Genomic DNA, 19,583 nt, shown 5'->3' with positions numbered 1-19,583 from the left:
GCGCGACAAAAGGGCCTTCTTGCCTTAGCGCTTATTCCTGACAGAATGATTGTTAAGAAATACTGGGAAAATGGGTGGAGAGACTAGCAGTGCTTTTTGGAGGGGTGCTAAGCGATAACAGCCTGTTTTGAGATCTAGACCCAGCTACTTGGGCGAAAGAGGAAATCACCGGACTTAAGCAGGGGGAACAGAAAAGTGCTGTTGGTTGGTTTGAAGATGTGACAAATTGCGAGGAAGCAAGAAGACGAGATTGACAGAGCTATTCATGTGAAGACAGACGAGTGAAGATAAGAGAGTTGCTGGAAAAGTAGTTTGTCGCCAATCTATCAGTGTGAAATGTCATTCTGTCAATCGGAAACACTGATAGCTCTGAGGATCATATCGTCCGGGGTCTCACGCAAGGGTCAGCAGCCTTACAGCAAAAAAAAAGACCACCATGTTCCTGCACTAGCACTACCTTAGCCAGGGGGTCAGAACTAGCTCGACCCTCTACCCATCCACAACCGAGTCAACGTGCTTCATCCCAAATTGTACGCCGTCCACATGCCAGTCCATTCCACTAACGACGAACTACGCCTCTTTTTCCAATAATGGCGCCTCCATCGTTAAAAACATGACGCTTAGCCTCTCTGTCTCTCCCTTTTCCTCCTTCATCCCGCATCAGTCACTCTTTTTTTGCTCGACCAGATTTTGGTTCGAGGTTTACTTACACGCCCACGATGGCTAATTCACTCTTTACCTTTTTCCTTCTCACATTCCTTTCATTCTTTGTTTCCGCGCAAGACGATGCCAACCCCGGCGACGTGAACCCCGTGCCCCCCGTCGGCGAGATCAAGACCGAGGACCCCATCTCCAGCCCTCTCACCGAAGGATGTCCCCAACCGTGCAGCATCGCGGGCACCGACCCTGCCAACTGGACACAGCTTCACAGCCTAGAGGAACTCGCGGGATGTACACTCCCTATGCTGTTTGCGCTCAATGTTGAGAACGATTACAGCGAGAGCGCGACGCTGTATACCTGCGTTACCGAGACTTCTACACAGACCAGGAGGGATGAGGGCACAAAGGTCCAGGCTAGAGCAGCCGAGAGCTCTGTTTCGCTGGCTAGTAATTGCGGTGCTGAGAAGGCTACTGTCAAGACTAGCTCGGCTTATGGAAAGGCTGTTTTGAGATCTGGTGGTAATGTCGCTGCTGCTGCTGGTCTTTTGGCGGAGTATCTTGATAACGGTGCTACATGCGGTAACACCATTCTCTTTGCCAAGTCTGGTTCTTCCATTGCTGGCGTATACGTCGGCGGTGAAGTCCAGAAGGACAGTGCTGCCAACATTCTTCGTCAATCTGCTCCTCGTCTTCAGAAGGGTGTCCAGGCCTTCCAGGTCTGCAATACTAATGACAAGACTACTGCGACCATCGGTCTCTACGCAGCTGATGACGTGGACGGTCTCGAAGCTGTTCAGAACGCTTTGAGGACTTGGTCCCACGGTCAGTGTGTTAGCATCGCTCAAGCTTCCAAGGAGTCTATCAGCCTTGGTGTTCTGACCACCACCACCGTCAAGGCTCGCGACGTTGAGCTCCGATCCCGCTTCGCAGGCGTCGAGTCTCTTCTGGCTCCTCGCGCAGATTGCAAAGCCATCCAAGTCGTCTCCGGCGATTCTTGTGCTTCGCTCGCCAAGAAGTGCAAGGTTACTACCGCCAACTTCAACAAGTACAACCCCGCCAAGAACTTCTGCTCTACGCTTGCTCCTAAGCAGTGGGTTTGCTGCTCTGCTGGTACTCTTCCCGACAAGACGCCCCAGCCCAGCAAGGATGGAACATGTTTCATTTACAAGATCAAGTCTGGTGATGGGTGCTACTCTCTGGGTCAGAACTTTGGTATTACTCAGAAGTTCATCGAGGATGTTAACAAGAACACTTGGGGCTTTGCGGGTTGCAACCGTCTTCAGCTCGGTCAGCCTATCTGTCTCAGCAAGGGAAAGAACCCTATGCCTCTGGCCATCGCCGGCGCTGTCTGCGGTCCTCAAAAGCCTGGATCCAAGAAGCCTTCTAGTGCAAAGACAGGCTGGGATCTCGCCAACATGAACCCCTGCCCTCTCAACGCCTGCTGCTCCGGCTATGGTTTCTGCGGTATTACTTCCGAGTTCTGCACCAACACCACTGCCAAGGGTGGTGCCCCTGGTACAAGCCAGCCCAACACTCCCGGCTGTATCGGAAACTGCGGTACCAAGATCGTCGGCAACACTAAGAAGCCCGCCAAGTTCCTCAACGTGGGTTACTTCCAGGGCTACAACCTCGGCCGACCCTGCTTGAACATGGACGTCACCGACCTCTCCAAGGTCACCACTCCTTACACTCACATCCACTTTGCCTTTGCCGGTCTCAAGTCCGATTTCTCCGTCCTTCTCCAACCTGATGTTCGTGCGCAGTTCCTCAAGTTCAAGGAGGTCAAGGGTAGCTTCAAGAAGATCATCTCCTTCGGTGGCTGGGCTGGCTCAACCGATGCGTCTACATACCAGCTTTACCGTGATGCTATCAAGCCCGCGAACCGTGACAAGTTTGCTTACAACATCATGACTGTTTTAAACAACCATAAGCTTGATGGTGTTGATTTCGATTGGGAGTATCCTGGCTCCGCTGGCTCTGATGGTTCTTCTACCGATACTGCCAACTACGTTGCTTTCCTCCAAGTTATGAGGAACAAGATTGGAAAGAGCGGCAAGACTATCTCTGTTGCTCTTCCTGCTGCGTATTGGTATCTTAAGCCTTTCCCTGTTACCAAGATTGCGCCTCTCGTTGATTACATGGTCTACATGACCTACGATCTTCACGGTCAATGGGGTATGTCTTCCTCCCTTTCTCACTTGTGACATATACTAACATCTCACAGATTACGGCAACAAGTTCATCAGCTCCGGCTGCCCCAACGGCAACTGTCTCCGCTCCCACGTCAACAAGACCGAGACCCTCGACTCCCTCGCAATGATCACCAAAGCCGGCGTCGACCCCGCCAAGATCGTCATCGGCATCTCCAGCTACGGCCGCAGCTTCCGCATGAAGGACCCCAAGTGCACCGGCCCAACATGTCAATTCACCGGCTCCTTCAGCGTCTCCGAGGCCGAGCCCGGCGTCTGCACCGGCGAGGCCGGATACCTCTCCGACGCGGAGATCCGCCTCATCGCGTACGACGCCAAGCAGGGCAAGAAGGGCGTCACGGCCAAGACGTGGTATGACAAGGACTCGGACTCGGATATCATGACGTTTGGAACGAAGGGCAAGGGCATGACTGATTGGGTTGCTTATATGGGACCTACGACGAAGCAGAAGCGTACGGACTGGGCCAAGAGCTTGAACTTCGGTGGTGTTGTTGATTGGGCTATTGATCTGGAGACTTGGTTCTCCCCTAAGCCTTAGATGGTTATCTTCTAATGTTTCTGCTACCGCAGATTATATATACTAATAGCTCATGAATATAATGAACTAAGACTGTGGTGCCTTGGCGTCTTCTTCGTATTGTTTCCATCGATATTCCCTCTCTATTCCTTTTCGCCGTTGTGCCGTATCACAGAGCTTTTCGTTCCCGCATTCACACTCTGCACCCTCACGAAGCCAGCGATATGTAAGACTCCATCGAATTTGCCGTAGTCGTACTGTTCCATCAGGCAGAGTGTCTGTTTTGCGAGACTTGATCCCGTGCGTCCAGTGTAATCGTGAATCACCGCTCATCTGCATCATACTCCGCGGCAACAAGTCAACCTCGACCTTCTCGCCTGTTTCCTTGTTTGCGAACTGCATGAAAAGTGGTGAACCCAGAGATAGTGAGTAGAGCTGATCGAAGGGGCCGTGGGTGTCAACGTGAGGCGGTATCCCTGTTCCTGGGGCGTATTGCTGAAGGCAGACTTGATCCGGTGGACGGCATTCCGTAGTTGGCAGTAAAGGTACTAGCCATTCTGGAAAAGGCTTGAAGGGGGTTTCCTCATCGATGCCGAATGTTTTGTAGCTGAATGTGTATCCGTAGTGAAGTGATAGTCGTCCCCCTCGGACTGGCCATTCTAGTTCATTCTCGAAAATGTGAATGAGCTCTTGTTCATGTTCTGGTGTGATGAAGTCATGTTGCATGAAGATTCCCGAAGGCTTGATTTGTAGTTCTTCCATCTGGGGTGCTATAACTTGGCGTATGTCATATTTGAGTTGTGATGAGTGAGATAATTCAAGATCTGGTTCTCGTACGAGATGAGTCCACGCGACATTCTGAGTTTTCACATCACGTGATGCCTTCACCTAACTTCTCATTGACAACAGTAAAGATGCGCAAACCATCCATCATAACCGTATTTCTGCAGATTACTCATGATTCTGGATATGTATTAAGTATATCGTGACTCCTAGATACCTCTGCTCTGATTGAATCGTCGCACCGACCCCTGGGCCTTGATAATGAGTTCCCCGCAAGTGTTAAACAACCTCTCGGTCGAACCCGTTGGATCTTCGTACAGCCGATCGCTAACTTGACCATGCGCGATATGGAGTCTCTGCTGATCTCATCAATCGAATCGTGAAGATCCTGCTCCGAAAGAGTTATGTTGTTCGCAGCCAAGATCGTCATCGCCGCTTGCCTCGCATGAGTACAGCTCCTAGATATTGTTAGTTACAGATCGGTACAATTTAATGCATATCTCGTCTTACCAATGGAATGCCTTTTCGCGGCTGTCCACCTTGTTTAATATGTCCCAGCACTTCCGTACAGCTGTGACCAAACCTGATCAATTGGATGGTAGCAATGGGGCATCGCTCTCATTGCGAACCTCGCCAAACTTTAATAAACGGTCTGCCCACTCCAAACTACGCAGAGTCGCTTGCCGAACAGAGAAGATACAGTGATAGTACATCACATTTAGTTGTTTAAAGATATTCAGCTGCCCATCCATGAAAAGCGGGTGTACATCGCCCCTGAATTGCTCAGGGATCGACTCAACCCATTTCTCCAGCATCTCATCCAAGCGATCCGCCACGGTTTCTTGCTGATCGAAAGAGAGTTGCGAAGCGTGAACTGATTAGACCAGGTCAAATATCTTGCCTTGGATAGTCGCTAGTCGAGTGCGAAACCTGAAGATCTCAAAGCGGCACTCATCCTTATAGTCGTATAGAGTACCTTCGCCTTCCTCAGCAAGATCCTCAGCAGAAGGATCAATATAATTCTCTTGCATCAGGTATGGCTCGCCTGTGAGTAGCGACAGATCTCGGTCGATGATGTACGCTATCCAGACATGTTTGACGGTCTCCCCAAACAGTTTATGGTATTCCAATCTGTAGACCGGATTGACAGCTATGGCGTGCATAAACCCGGCCCGTTGGAGATTTGATGTCGTCATGAAATACAGGGCTATCCCCAGAACAATCTGGAGTCCTATATCAATTGATAATATGTACAGATGCCTATCCACATATGCGCAGGCTGAGCTGATGAATTTCTCATCATCTCCTGGATAGTCGTTCTTGGGAACGGTTCTCAGAGATAATGCCAGCATGACATAGATGACACACCACTCATTTTTCATAGAACCCTACTTTCTGCAGTGGTTGTGAAAATCCCCATAGCTGAGTTCACTGAACAGTGGCGTGGCTTAGTTGACACCTTCGAAGTAGGTATTGATAATAGTGTCCTGGTCATACTGGTTATACTGTGACGGTAGACCAGAAGCTGACGGTGGATAATGATGGCTATCGCGCAAACTGGCCAAACTGGCCAAACTGGCTAATCTGGCTGATCTAGGGCCCTCATGATTTTACGTCGTCCTCTTGGTATTTTGGATCTTCGACTTCCATGTCGGAAGTGCCAAGATGATACCCCTCCCTTGGGATTATTTCAGCCACTGTGTTGAAATTGAATGGTTCATCTTCGGCGCCGACCATGTCAACATCATCCGCTTCACTGCGGCGCTTCTCCTCGAAGTCTTTCAACTCATTCCTAAATTCTTAAGGATTCGGTCAATGGTAGACTCAGCTGTCTCGACGCGCCTATCGAAGCATGAAGACTCGGTCTCATTGGCGCCTCTGCTCGCACTGACAAGCATCTCTTCACCATCAAACTCATGTAGACGTACGGTTCAGGTGCATCCTCGACTCGAAGAACATACATATTATAGCGGCACTCGATACCGTTCAACTCGAAGCTAGAGCATGTTGGGTGCTTTGCATCGCAGTGAGACTTTCTATCATGGCACGGTTCGCATGCCTCGAGAAGTCAGCACAGGTGCATGCAATACTGTGGGACGTACAAACCTTTCATCTAATAACCCTGAAACGTCGTCGTTCCATTTCGGGATCAAGGTTGGATGAGGAAGACATGGTGGATTTGCTGGATGGCTACAGTAATGAATGCTTTGCTATTAATAAGGTAGATAGGAGAACATGTTGAAGGAGATGGGGCCAATGGGATTTGCTCTGTTGCCCCTCGCGTCATGTCTCGCGCGTTGCTGAAAGTACCAACCCCGAAGCAATCAAGGCGCATGCGTAGCGAGCCAACTAAGACTAAAATCTACAAGCTTATATTTTCAACCGTCCATGATAAATTTGGTGGTCAAAGATGAATCTCAAATGGCAAAAGCATCCTATGATTATTTTACCATATATATACTCCTCTGGCTTATTGTATACCAAATGGTTCTTGGCAGTCCCGTACACTGTTGATTGACCTCACCTAACCGATTCCAGCTGAAGTTACCAACGACAACTTCCGGCCAGGGCCAGCAGCGAACCCTCTCGTGTGTCTAACCCATTTCTTCCCGTCGGCCGTACCTATTACCTCTTCTTATCTGCACTGTTGAATCCCCTCATTAGTTGTGTAGAGAGACAAGTTGACAAGATACCACCTACCAGATAAACCTGCCAACGGAGAACCCCTTGGCTGTTGTGCAACTACACAGAACGCGCACGCGTCCCGCTCATAGACCCCGTACAGTCAGTTTCTCTGACAGGCCGCACTAGAGCTGCTTCGCTGGTACAACTGCCATGTCGTAAAGCGGTTCATCCATCTTGGGATATCTTATCCTCGGCTCGTGCTGCCCTCGCCGTGTTGGAGTAGCTCGTTCATCTTGCCCTCTGGCTTCGGCTGGCGCTTGATATCGCTGAGAAGTTCCCCTGCTTTGGGATATCTGACCTCCACCGTAAACCCAAAAGACTTCCTCAGTCTTCTCACCATGGAAAGTCCGACCGCGCTGCAATTATCAAACCTTTGGGCCGTCTCGCAGAATTCGGCGTCACCATCCCAACCTTGTCCAGCAACACCAGAGTCGACACATTCCTGAATTAATTTGTCTTTGAAAAAACACTGCGCAAAGTCAACTGTAAAAGGCTGAAAGGTTGAAGCTTCCACAACCACGTTACGAGGTGAGCTGTCGTATAGGATGACACCGCGCTTGTTGATCTCATATGTCGCGTCAATGGCTTGCTGAATGAGTAATGTCCAGCCTTTCTGCGTTGTAGGTCGAGTTTCCTCCTCAATGATGTCATCAAGATTAACACCTTGGATGTGTTGGAGGAGGATGCCGTAGACAGTTTGGTAATCTTGTTTTGGGGATGCTGAAGTAGCTCCTGGAGGGACGACGCGTACCAACGCGTAAAGCTCCGGAATCAAAACACCTTGAATGTCTTTCAAGCGCTCGTAGACCTCAGCCTCAGTTCTGAAATGGCCATCGGTGATCCTCCAGAGCGCCGCTTCAAATCTCGCGATTCCGTCGGGCCCCTGCCGAATCTCAGCTGAGGTACGAGGAAATTCCGACGTGGCCTCATCGTGATCCATCTCCTCGAGGAACGGGCCCATGGCACCAGAGTTTAGAAACGACTGGTAAGCGGTTTCAACTTGGGCGGTGTAGGGGATGTGCTTGCCATGGCATTCGCGAAGGTATGTGCCGCAGCGACGATCGTAGACCTTAAGAATGGCGAGGCGATCGTGGAATCGGACTTGCATGACGGGGGACAGAGTCTCTGTAATGACTCGCTCAACGACCACAGAGACATTCTTTTCCGTCATGTCGAAAGAACCGCTGCTGCCTTCGAGTATCTGCAGTTGTATGACTTTATCGGCCTGGTATTCTGCTGAGCCTCGTTAGCAGTGGAGATTACCGATGGCCAAGAACTTACCAAGGCGGACTGAAGGCTCCGACATGTCGAAGATGAGAGATGGGATTCGGTGGTGAAGGCGATGAGTGCCGTAGCTTTTTTGTGTGAGTGCGTTTATTAATGAGATGCGTTGATGTTGTTGAGAGAAGTTGCTTGAGGAACGCGTGGAGGTGGGCAGAGTAGTGTTGTTCTGAAGCGATACTGATACTCTGGGCTATGTCCTGACACTGTTGACTGGTGTCATTGGAGGTGGTAAAACACTCACACACCTAAAAAAAGAAGCAGGGTCTTCTCGAAATTGCACAGCGTTTGTCAGTTGCTGCAACATGTTTCGCAGTGTCAGCCAGCTCCAACACATCTCCCCCTCCACCTCGGCTTTTTCTCTTTGCTCAACTCTAGCCAGGCCGCTACAGTCCCTACCAACTCTCGTAAAGCAGTATCTCATTATATACATGCGACCAGTGGTTAATAGCAGTATCCTTCGTCTTTGCCACGTAGTATGCCGGTAGGCATCGGGCAACCCCAGAATGTACACTGTATTGTAAGCAAGCAAAGAAGGGACGCGGCAGAGAGGTTGTGGAGATACGTGAGTCTAGAAGCCATAAATGTGAAGAAAGTGATCAGCGCCAATCCAACTGGCGTTGAGCATTTAACAGAGCTAAGCAACCTTCTCAACGATAAATATGTTAGCACCGGGATGCTTATGGATCTAGACGCATCCATTCTTGTGGCGAAACAGGCTATGTATGCGATAACAGATGACGAGGCCGAACTGGGAGACTGCTCAAACACCCTCAGTTACCGGCTTTAGGACATATTCATGATGACAGAGGACAAGGAAGACCTTTGAGAGGCCCTACGAATGTCACGGAAAGCGATGACCCAGAACTTCATAAGTGGCTGAACAACCTTGGAAACCGTCTCAGCAACAGGCACCTTGTCACAGGTTCTTTGGAAGACCTAGAAGAGGCGATCAGCCTGGGCAGATGCGCAACTGCTTCAACATCAGACTCAACGACGCAAGCTCTGTTTTTGAACAACTTGTCAGCGAAATTAGATCGATCGTTACCATACGCGAACAAGGAGATAGACATTGTGCAGAAACTGTGCGAATCAGCTGGCTTAGAGACAGTTCAACCCAGAGCATACGATGAAGCGGTGTCCAAGTGTCTGCTGGATTGCAGTGTATTTCACTTCGCAGACCCCGGCTATACCGATGGAAATTATCCTTCAAATTGTCATCTACGTTTAGAAGACTGCAAAGAAGATCCATTTCCCGTTGTAGACCTATAGCAAATGAATTTTCGCGACCATGTGCCGGTTCTTGCGTATCTTTCTGCCTGTGGCACTGTAACTGTTCGCCAACTTCGAGTCCCTCTTCTACACTCACGATATCCCGTCCATTCTCATCTTTACAACCCTTCTTGTTCTCTTGCTTTTGCTCCTTGACCCATTTGTCTCTTAGCTCCCTGGATGCCCGATGCAACCCCCAGCTGACACCCTCATCACCCAGCCCCAAATCTCTCATGGTTTCATACGTAGTCCTTGCTATTTCCAAACAGCATGGAACACTAACCTTCCACAGCGTACCAATGACATGACGAAAGCCAGGTAGTCGGGATGCGCTGATCAAATGGATACTCTCGTCAACCAGATTATGCCGCTTCATCTGTCCGGTGGGCACCCTATGTTCACTTTGGTGTATGAAGACAAGACTGTCATTATGAGGTAACCCAATTTATTTAAAGGGCACTTTGCACAATTATAAACATAGCCTCCATCTTGAGGTCTCCTGATACACTACCCATTGTTTTCCCGTTCGAAATCAAGGCGTGGGGCGTTGATCTTACCCCGCTTATAAAGTGCAGAGACCAGCATTGATGAAGTCGGGTCATAGGGACACGAAAGTGCAACATGTAATGACTCCTCCCTATGAATTTCCAAGGCAGTGCCAAATGGTTGAAAAAGCTGGAATTCGGTAGAACTAATCACGGCGCATAAAATCAGCCATGGCCCTGTTTATCGTCCGTTATCAGATTACGACACATAAAAGTTATCGTCTCGACTTTGACAACCAATCGTCATGCTTATCCCATCTTATCAATCTTTTGTCGAATCTCGTGCTCGTGCAAACCCATGTATCTCTCGCCTCTCAGACTACTTACAACATGAATGTCTGGGTGAAAGTAAGATCACATACCTCGATTATACAACTACGGCTTCGGCCCCCGAGCGTATTGATGTACCGGAGAATAAGCTTTCCCAGCTTATAAAGACTGCACCATCAGGCTCAACAAGATTTGTGTTTGTGGAGAACATCTCACCCGGCATCATAATATCTCTTGGTGAGAAACTGGACATTGATCCTTTGTTCTTCGCCGACTATATCCATGTGGGTTTTGAGAACCTAGAGAAACTATCACCGCTGCCTTCACTTGCTACACTGCCGTCTGTTATAGCGACGAGAGATCACATTCATCTTCATTGTCAGAAGGTGATTGCATTAGAGGGAACCGATGAAGAGTTGAAGCATGTGCCATATGCCCTCAAGACGGAGTCTAATGTGCCACGAAATGTCCGTCGGCTGGTCACTCTTCCTGGTGGACGCTTGGCTTTGTCCTAAACCTGCTGCTCATTCATCATAAGGACTGCTGGAAACATAAGTATCTGTTTGTAATCGCTCTAAAGACCATCTGTCTTCTAATACCAGTAGGTCTCTTCCTTGTAGACCCCCCTGTCACGTCTGTTATCCAATCACTTGATGGTCGGGCATTGAAGTACCAAGCAAGTTTTTCGAATGGCGGTTTCGAAGACTTTAGAGCATCGCAGACCTTTTCATCTTTCAGAGGGTCACCCTCTAGTGATACATGGGATAGGACCTCCATGATGGAAAACATCGTACACTACTTGCGGGTGAGTCCACCGCCAGGGCTAGACTTCAAATCGCCAAGTATCATCGGCATTGGATACTACCCCATCTACATCACTCTATCAGAATGGGATATATACACTTACCTGACTAGCCGTTGCTCGACGTACTATGAGTACTCCGATCAAGTCAAGACAGGTCGAATGCATGATGAGGTCGAATGCATGATGAGGTCCTGGTTGATCTGCAGCGGTGGAGGAGGCGCAGTAAGAGCAGCCACCAAAAGCTGAACATTCTTGAAGAAGTCATCAGCTCTCATATCCAACGCAGCGATGACATGGAGGTATGGAGTGGTGTCCTCAAAAATATAAACTCACTTCACGACCAACTCCACGATTATAGCCAATCTCTCGAGCAGATGGTTATGGTAGCGACGCCACTTGTCCAGCTTCTTGACTCATGACGGTCAATCTTAGAGGCGATAAACACAAAACGTTTGACGTTTTTGGCACTAGTGTTCGTGCCGCTGGCATGGGTTTCGAACCTTTTCAGTATGTCTGATGCTTACTCACCTGGCCATGATCTCTTCTGGGTCTACTTTGCTACTGCTTTGCCGTTACTCGCTGTGGTACTCTTGCTTTCCGCACTTCCATACAGTAGGATTGCGATAGCTGCGGAGTCATATAAGGCACGAGTCACAGAATATGCAATGAGAGATGGACGGGAACCAGTTTAATGTACTTCACCCAGCCATGTACAATGGTGACGACTAGGCAGCTTTTCCTACTTTAGTTCACGAGTCAATATCCATCTGACATTCCCAGATCTGATTGATGTCTCTGTTCGCCCCATAAAAACCGATGGAAGTTGTTTCAACCGTTGCCAGCCCTCTAAATACAAGCCCTGGGAATTTCATCTAAGTCCACATGTCGCGTAAGATTCCAAAAACTAACGTTGTATTCCCGAGTATCAGCTCAATTTGCCTTTGGACTCTAAGCAGGAGTAGCTGCGTCTGATTTAGACAAAGTCCGGTGGTGGTATATTTTCCATGCTGCAAAGCTGGGGTTGAGCTGAGAGTTCTAGCTAAAGCCGACTTGTTCATGTTTGTGACTCGCGCATAACATCTTGTAGTAACATTCTAGTTCTGATATGCTAGATCATAACTGGCTAATAACAAGAGGACTACGCTTCACGGGGCACCGTCTTGTCTCAAACTTAGCCATCAAAGCTTCTTAGATTATTCCGCCAAGATCTGTAGGACATCCTCACGCCACTTGTCCCAGTCGCTTTGTGTTCGAAGATGCTTGGGGCACAGGTCTGGAAACTCAGTATACCTAGACATCAACTCCGAAAGCCGTTCAGGTTTGGGTTTCCACCGGGTACCTTTACGGATATCATGAAGGAAACCATCGCGGCGCAAAAGGCGCTCCATACACATCCAAGTCTCTCTATATTCCACTGTATCGACTTTTACATCATAAGTGCCCGAATGGAGGGAGTAGTGCACTCCTTTGATACCCACATCAATGAGCATATGACAAAGCAGGAGTGTATCCGAATGTTCGCGTCTAGCATCTTCCAGACTTGAGAGTCGTGAAAGGTGATTGGATATTCCTTGTACTTGCTCTTCATTCTCAGTGCCTGAGCTCTCTTGTTGCAATGATGGCCCATATCGACACAGTAGCTGCAGGAATTCTACATCAGAAACAAGGTTAACGGCGTAGTAGAGAGGCCAATGTGGAATTTGAGGCGGAAGACATTGAAACAGCTTGATGAGGTCTGCATTTGTTGTAGATACCAGAGAGTTCCGTGTCCTATACTTCATTAGGAACGGTGGCATAATTGCCATTACGACTCCTCGTTCCAGTAGGATTCGGAGAAATGCCGGATCTTGGGAGAGTAAAGCCGGTAGAACAGTATGCTGAGACAGATGTGTGTTATTACAACCTTTGCTGTTGTAAAGGTCAATACCTAGCTTCTCAAGTGAGTCGAGATAGATGCTGAGAGTATTCGGGCGTTGCGTCTCTATCAAGCGACCACATCCAGCCACAAAGGCAGGATAAAAGTTCGATAGGTCTATCTCTTCGGTTGTTTTGCCCTTAAAATACCCGCCTCGGACTTCGACCATATGTAAGAAATCCCCAAAACTCTGCTCATCACTGGAGCTTAGATACCAGGCAAGGGCTGCTGCAATGTCCGCCGGGCGGGGAACGATGACTTGTATCATGGCATCAATGTGACCAAGACGTCTGCTGTTATAGACCAACTGGAAGATAGCAGTCTGATGATCGGAGAGCGTCGCAGCGTTAACATGCTCAAGAATCCATAAAAGATAGCCGGCATCGTTTGATCTCAGCGCTGCCTTGACCATGATGAGTACATCATCAGGGCACCACCCGTCTCTGTGGTTTAGGTAATGCACAATCTGGTTCAGGTAATACTCCATCTGGTCCAGAAAATGGCGGTCCAGTCGCAGGAATGCGCTTTGAATCAAGGGATCGTGTAACCGAAGCATGATATAGAAACCTTCAAGTAGCAGCTTCATGTCTGCAAACCTTTTACAGTGCCAACAGATGACCTTCCAAACGAAAGTCTCTGGTGGTAGGAACTCAACGTCTATACAGTCTCGGACAAGAAACTCTGATCTTGAGCTCTTATCCTCATAACCCTTCTTGACTACATGATCGACGATGGTCCTTAAAAGCATTGCAAGCGGGTCGGATCGGGCTGGGCAGCTAATGTCATAATTGCGAAACAGGAGACAGTTCCAATCTCCACTCGGCCAATTTCTTAGCACGGAAATGGAATGAACCATTGATGCTGTCAAGAAATTTGGCCGAAATGCTAACGAGAACAGCTGGAATCCCCGTAGGATCGCCTTCAAGGCATCGGAGTCTAATACAAGTCAAAAGCCGAATACTATTGGCAAGGGAACCACTTTCCTTGGCCATTTAGGATTTCGACTGTACTCCCTAATCTATCTCTAAGAGATTCTAAGAAGGGCCTTATGCCACTATTTGCGAAGCGAACGCCGTCATCGCGAGGTCCAACTAAAAGAAGTAAATTTCAAAGTTAGTTCTTGGTTGTCAAAGAAAGTTCAACACTTACTTCTCATCCAACATATCTCGTGCGCGACAAAGCTTTTCAACCTGACGTTGAGATTAATACCCTGGCGCGGTACTTCCAACATAAGAAGGCATTCTTCAGAAATATCCTCTGTGTCCACAGTTCCCTCAGTTGTGCGGTGTATTTCGGCGAAACTATGAATTTGATCAGACATAAGATGATCAAATCGACTCTATTTTTCTTTCATACCACTGAAATAAAACTTCTCCGTTTGAAGTCTGCAGGCCGAGATTATCTCGATTGATGCCGAATTGCCGACGAGGCGCAATCGTTTCTAAAGGTGGAGATTGGGGCCATATGTTTATGGCATTCTCCTTAACGTCGTGGAGCTCAAATTCGAAAACAGGAAAGTCTTCCAAGTTTCGTTTCGCAATCTACGACAATTACTGTCAGCGCTAACTACTGAACAATATGCAATCTACTCTACCTGACTGAGATTCCGGATGTCTTCGTTTCTTCTGTCGTTGGACGCACCTAAATGAACACGTTGTGGGTGTATTGAGACGATATCCGCCAGTATCCAGCATGCCTTAAGTAGGTTGACATAGGCATGAGCTTTAATCTCAGTCCCTTCAGCTAGACGATTCATTTGTGACCGAACCTGTTGAGCGTTAGTTCGCATCATGTTAAAGCCATTGGTTTACCAGGCACCTTTAACAACCACCATTTGCCTGCTTGCAGCCAGTCATCGATGGCAATTGAGGCCCAAGGCCTGTTACCAATCTCTGCACTTCTCAAGAATGCTGCGCTGAGTTCTTGTCGGTCCTCATCGTCCAACGGAGCATTCAGAAGAGGTCCCTGGGGCGAAATGCGATAGCCTATCATGAGGTTCCGAAGCTCGTCCAGCTTCATGTCCGTTTTTGATTGTTGATTCTCAATCCGTTCCAGAGATGAACTCGCTCATCAGCGGGTATGTCAGAAAGATCAAGAATAGACCTACTTTTGAGCACCTTGCAGAAGAAGGGTTAAGTGGAAATTGTGAGACATGAACTAGAGAACGTTAATGCTTGATACCAGTTGGTTGGGCCTAGATTAAAACCTTCGCGCGAAGCTCGTTGATGCTAGACACCTCAAATGCGAATTTGACTCGGTTCCATTGGATTCGAAATGGGCGTCTTGAGCCTTCAAGACCATCTCCCTTGCCGAGTTCCGCATATTTATCTGCCAATCGATCCATTTTCTGAAGAGTTGCTTTGACTTGACCCATGACTTTACACGTGTATTCCAGCCGTCTCTCTCCCGCGCGTTTCATCCACTCTTCCTGATCTCGTACTTCTTCATTTAGCAGGTTCACCGTGTTGGAGAGATTGCCCAGTTCTTGGATCAAGGCCCGGAGTTCCTCTGGTGCATCGCGCGACACCTTGTACACCCGGGTGTAGATCTTCCAGCATAGCTCCCCAACAGCGATGAAATCGCCAACGCCGAAGCCGAAAGACATAGTGTCAAAGACCTAACGTACCATCAAGATTCTATTGCACGCGGGTAATTTTCTGTAAAATGTGTCAGTTTGAACGTAAGATCAGGAGATGAGTAGGAAGTTTCATGTAAGATCGAGATTCTTTTCATGCCCTTGAGACTGGCGCTGAGAGTGTTGCCTTCAGTGTTTCAGCTGTTGGCGCTAGGCACTATTTACAGCCTGCTGACAATGTCGTTTGGCGCAAGTGATTGGTAGCCGGTTATCATATCAGGCTGTGCGCTCACATCTGCCAGCTGGCGGCTGGCAATTGGTCTGAGTAAATTCCGCCTCACCGAAATTACAATAACAAACTCCACAATTGTGTTTGCATTTCTATTCAGTGCCCAGCTGGGTGGCTGGTTGACCCGAATATTGCTCAGTGACATCTTTTTACAGTTACAGGGGACGAAATTTGTTCTCGGCCATTTCAACACAATCCCTGACCACTGCATCCAAGTCCTCATCCGGCAGTCCGAGAATCTCATTGTGCAGCTTGTCTTGGGTCTTGAGTTTCTGGCCCGATGGCGAGAAGATGAACGAATAATAAGCCTGTACAAGTCCCATGATATTACCAGATCTCCCCATCGCCTTGCCATTCTCAATTCGATCAGCGCTGCTCTCATACTTGATCTCCCAGTCTGCGTCGGTCGTCTTTGTGACGTGCTCAATACTTCTCAGAATATCCTTCTGGTTGACATAAAAGCTAGAGAGATACACTGGTCTGTTGCAAAAGTCCGCGATTGTTGAGGACTTGTCGTCTTCGCCGTCTGGAAGCTCTTTGAGACTTGCAATGGCAGCAGCGGCACGGCCGAACTGAGCCAGAGTGCTAGTGTTGATCTTTGCTTCACCATCGTCAAACAAAGTGGCCTTGCGGTTATCGATATCAAACCCCATGAAAGACTCTCCGGAAGGAAGGCTGTAATCAAACCAGACGCCTCCTACGAGAAGGATCCAAGAACTGACACCAACGCGCTCAATTTCCTTCAGAAGATTGATGGGTGGAGCAGCGGGGAAGAAGCCATCGACAGAACCTTGGTTATCGATAACAACATTGGCGGCGTAGATATTGGGGATGATGTAGCGGATTCCTGCTTTGCCAGCTGCGCGAACGATGCGATGGTGGACTTCTGGGTCGACAGTGACGGCCAGGGTAATGATGAGGAGTTGTTGATCCTCGAGTACCGATGCGAGAGACTCTTCGTTCTCATAGTCCACCGCGATAGCCTTGACGTTATCTGGAAGCTTGGACGTGCTGCCGATGCGAGTCAGGGCAGTGATGGTATGTTTTCCAGTCTTGAGGAGTTGCTCAGTTATCTGGGCGCCTTGTCGGCCGCCAGCCTATTTTATGTCAGCTTAACGAACAGGTAAGTGACGAATGGAACATACTCCAACTATAGCAACTCTTTCGATGCGGTTAGAGAAGCCCGCAGGCTGATCTTTTGCAAATTGTTGCGTGGACATGGCTAGGTATGGGGTACGAATGAAGCCTGTTGTCGGTCTTTGGTTTATAAAAAATGGATTTTCGTCAAACTGGGAGTCAATGAAGAGTGAGTGTACAGAAATAGGCGGCAATATGTACGAAAATAGAGGACCAAGAATAAATGGATATTCGTGATGCTAAATCCGGATTTCGGCCGAATGTTGTTGGAGTTTAGGCTCTATGACCGTTCTTCGGCCGGGACCACGGACGAATGACATCAAAGGCAGCGTAGATTACAAATAAGTGAATTCTTCGAATATCAATCTAGATAATGATTGTGCAAGCATACCAGTCATCCTACTAGCCCTCAGAAAAGGCCCACCTCTCCAAGCTCAATGATTCTTGCCGCAGAGATGCTCAGCAAGCCTCAGCGAAAGAGCTGCCAGTGTCAACGAGGGATTGGCCTCGGGACTAACAGGCAGAACTGAGAGATCGCAAACCCAAAGGTTATCCAATCCCTTGACCTTGAGGTTAGAGTCTACAACACCAGGTCCCTGCGGTCCATCCATTCTCATCGTTCCGCATTCATGAGAAAACACTCCAAAGCCCAGATGCTGTGGTCTCAGGCCAGGATCAGGACAAACTCCCGGGTCCGCATACGTAGCTTGGTTGGGCTTCACACCAACAAAAGCATCGCGAACTCTGCGGATGATATCCTCCATAGCACATTGAACCTCATGCTTGATCGGCGGTCGACGAATATCCAGCACAGGATCCAAGCCCGGAAGACTAAGCACAGAATTCTCGTCATCAAGTTTCCCAACAAACTCGAATAGTACGCAGATAGTATCGAAGTTCTCCTTCTCATCAGCCGCACCCTTGGGACTCATGAGGGTCCCATCACGACGATAAAAGTGTGTCGTGTTGAGCGTCGCAGAACTTCCAGCCAAGAAGAAATTCGCATTGATCGTCACTGTGACGAGACATTCTTCACCACCGACTTTGAGGTGTGTTTTGAGATTGAGGGGCTTTGAGGTGACGGTGTCGGACTTTTGCTTGGCGAAGCGCACGTAGCAGACGTTATGGTCGATGAGACCTTTGCCGACTAGGGGATTGAGGTGGTCGAGACCGCTGTTGAGGGCGATGGAGGCGGTGCCGATTGTTCCGGCGGAGAGGATGACTTTGGCTCTACCGACGTCAAGCTCTTTGATGGTGTTGGTGGATTTGTCTCTGATCTTGAGAGCGTTGACGCTTTTGTTGCTACGCCCTCGTCGTCAGCTAGAACGTTTGATGGATTGATAGGTGTACTTACAAGGTATTGCTTGCAGTGTGTTGAACAGCGATGACCTCTGTGTTGAGAAGAACAGAGAGGTACTGATCGTTGGCATACATGCGATTGATGATGCTGAGGGTAGTGCTGTATGCACCTTGAGCGAACTTGTATGGTGCCGGGGCATTGAATTGCGCCGCGATGGGCATTAGATCGAACTTTGATCCAGACAAGGCATTTTCCAACATCTGATTTGCGTCGCCAATCTCTGAAGCGCTGACTTCATGCTTGCCGTCACCCTCAGGGTAAATGACATCACCAGGCTGCGAGTCAGTGAGATACCTGAACGCCTTATTGTATCCTCGATCTGGATCGCCCTTGAGATAATCAACAACATCAGCTGGGAAGAAAGCACCAAGCGTCTCGTCACCAATCTCTGGAATCCAAGTACCCCAGAGATTAGATCGTCCACCGACGCAATACACTGGACCGCCGACATAACTATCAGAGCGGTCGGTGCATTGCACCTTGGCTTTTACAGCGTCATATACGCGCTCATTACCCTCGGGGGAATTACTTGCGCCGCGGTTGAAGTAAGGGCGAGAAGTATTGAGAACGTGGGTGGAGAAAATGACGCTGCCGCGCTCGATCAGCAAGACTTTGTACTGCTGGGATACTAGCTGTTCAGCTAGAGGACCTCCGCCGAAACCGCTTCCTACGATGATATAGTCGTACGAGTTTAGTTTGGCTAGAAGACAGACGACATCTGTATCAAGATGGAGGAGATGATCCATGGCGAAGGATTGACCAATGGGCGTGATTCAAGGGAGAGATTGGTGATATTGGATGATAGAAAGAAATGAGAGAGGACCTGGGGATATTATAGATGCACACCATGTAAGACAGAATTGAGGAGGATATACCAATTTGGAGCTGACGAATGTGATATTGAAGTGATGAGTGCATGGCATCAATCACATCCTAATGGGGGATGTCAGCCAGCCACTTTCGGCCCAATTCAGCTGAAGTAGATCAACAAAGGAACCTCAATATGCATGCAAAGACGGCAGAGCTAAGATCAATATTGCGGTCAGCGGTGAGTCGTGATTCGACTGATGCAAATGCAGTATTCAGGGAATGCATCCAATGCCTTGTACACACACTCAATCTTATCATGTTGAACTATTGAATGGACTCGGCAGATGAGTTTGAGGCCACCGACAGTTGTCCTAGATATGTTTCATTGCATTTGATACAGCGGCACGGCATAGCCCGAGTCCGCGAAATAAATCTGATACGGCGGAGCGGTATCGCAGTATGTCGTGGA

General features: G+C 48.6%; 8 protein-coding genes across 9 annotated transcripts; 2 read left to right on the top strand and 6 right to left on the bottom strand.

The window, feature by feature from the left end:
- Window positions 1–522: 522 nt before the first annotated feature.
- Window positions 523–3,716, top strand: FVEG_12704 (hypothetical protein). The gene is made up of 2 exons (XM_018902046.1): window positions 523–2,835; window positions 2,885–3,716. Exons 1-2 carry the CDS (start codon window positions 720–722, stop codon window positions 3,406–3,408), a joined length of 2,640 nt encoding a protein of 879 aa, XP_018760685.1. The 5' UTR covers window positions 523–719; the 3' UTR covers window positions 3,409–3,716.
- FVEG_12705 (hypothetical protein) lies at window positions 2,868–4,247 on the bottom strand. The gene has a single exon (XM_018902047.1). The coding sequence runs from the start codon at window positions 4,147–4,149 to the stop codon at window positions 3,475–3,477; it is 675 nt and encodes a 224-aa protein (XP_018760686.1). The 5' UTR covers window positions 4,150–4,247; the 3' UTR covers window positions 2,868–3,474.
- An 801-nt stretch (window positions 4,248–5,048) lies between these two features.
- FVEG_12706 (hypothetical protein) lies at window positions 5,049–5,522 on the bottom strand (the record flags this gene model as incomplete). Its single annotated transcript, XM_018902048.1, has 1 exon — window positions 5,049–5,522. One exon carries the CDS (start codon window positions 5,520–5,522, stop codon window positions 5,049–5,051), a length of 474 nt encoding a protein of 157 aa, XP_018760687.1.
- A 1,517-nt stretch (window positions 5,523–7,039) lies between these two features.
- FVEG_12707 (hypothetical protein) lies at window positions 7,040–8,161 on the bottom strand (the record flags this gene model as incomplete). Its single annotated transcript, XM_018902049.1, has 2 exons — window positions 7,040–8,091; window positions 8,137–8,161. The coding sequence occupies 2 exons, from the start codon at window positions 8,159–8,161 to the stop codon at window positions 7,040–7,042; spliced, it is 1,077 nt and encodes a 358-aa protein (XP_018760688.1).
- Window positions 8,162–10,198: 2,037 nt separating this feature from the next.
- Window positions 10,199–11,274, top strand: FVEG_12708 (hypothetical protein; the record flags this gene model as incomplete). The annotated part of the gene is made up of 2 exons (XM_018902050.1): window positions 10,199–10,731; window positions 10,992–11,274. The coding sequence occupies 2 exons, from the start codon at window positions 10,199–10,201 to the stop codon at window positions 11,272–11,274; spliced, it is 816 nt and encodes a 271-aa protein (XP_018760689.1).
- Window positions 11,275–12,010: 736 nt separating this feature from the next.
- FVEG_12709 (hypothetical protein) lies at window positions 12,011–15,685 on the bottom strand. 2 transcript variants are annotated; one of them, XM_018902051.1, is made up of 7 exons: window positions 15,150–15,685; window positions 15,051–15,100; window positions 14,762–15,005; window positions 14,538–14,711; window positions 14,300–14,484; window positions 14,093–14,244; window positions 12,011–13,879 (listed from the first exon to the last, which is right to left on the bottom strand). In XM_018902051.1, the coding sequence occupies exons 1-7, from the start codon at window positions 15,546–15,548 to the stop codon at window positions 12,222–12,224; spliced, it is 2,862 nt and encodes a 953-aa protein (XP_018760690.1). In that variant the 5' UTR covers window positions 15,549–15,685; the 3' UTR covers window positions 12,011–12,221. The 2 variants fall into 2 exon arrangements, with proteins under 2 accessions (XP_018760690.1, XP_018760691.1); XM_018902052.1 differs by lacking the exons at window positions 15,051–15,100; window positions 15,150–15,685 and having other exon boundaries at window positions 14,762–15,033.
- A 277-nt stretch (window positions 15,686–15,962) lies between these two features.
- Window positions 15,963–17,027, bottom strand: FVEG_12710 (hypothetical protein; the record flags this gene model as incomplete). The annotated part of the gene is made up of 2 exons (XM_018902053.1): window positions 15,963–16,904; window positions 16,953–17,027. 2 exons carry the CDS (start codon window positions 17,025–17,027, stop codon window positions 15,963–15,965), a joined length of 1,017 nt encoding a protein of 338 aa, XP_018760692.1.
- Window positions 17,028–17,378: 351 nt separating this feature from the next.
- FVEG_12711 (hypothetical protein) lies at window positions 17,379–19,050 on the bottom strand (the record flags this gene model as incomplete). Its single annotated transcript, XM_018902054.1, has 2 exons — window positions 17,379–18,246; window positions 18,299–19,050. The coding sequence occupies 2 exons, from the start codon at window positions 19,048–19,050 to the stop codon at window positions 17,379–17,381; spliced, it is 1,620 nt and encodes a 539-aa protein (XP_018760693.1).
- Window positions 19,051–19,583: the final 533 nt, after the last annotated feature.

Source organism: Fusarium verticillioides, chromosome 3 (assembly GCF_000149555.1).
Source record: "Fusarium verticillioides 7600 chromosome 3, whole genome shotgun sequence".
NCBI lineage: Eukaryota > Fungi > Ascomycota > Sordariomycetes > Hypocreales > Nectriaceae > Fusarium > Fusarium verticillioides.
The sequence above is the reverse complement of the archived record's forward strand: the minus strand, read 5'-3'. Positions and strand labels throughout refer to the sequence as shown.

Coding starts and splice junctions, on each gene's coding strand:
- FVEG_12704 (XM_018902046.1), top strand. CDS start 720: ATGGCTAATTCACTCTTTACCTTTTTCCTTCTCACATTCCTTTCATTC. Junction 2,836..2,884: donor CGATCTTCACGGTCAATGGG/GTATGTCTTCCT, acceptor AACATCTCACAG/ATTACGGCAACAAGTTCATC.
- FVEG_12709 (XM_018902051.1), bottom strand. CDS start 15,548: ATGTCTTTCGGCTTCGGCGTTGGCGATTTCATCGCTGTTGGGGAGCTA. Junction 14,485..14,537: donor ACATCCGGAATCTCAGTCAG/GTAGAGTAGATT, acceptor TAATTGTCGTAG/ATTGCGAAACGAAACTTGGA. Junction 14,245..14,299: donor GGAGAAGTTTTATTTCAGTG/GTATGAAAGAAA, acceptor TCAAATTCATAG/TTTCGCCGAAATACACCGCA.
- FVEG_12705 (XM_018902047.1), bottom strand. CDS start 4,149: ATGGAAGAACTACAAATCAAGCCTTCGGGAATCTTCATGCAACATGAC.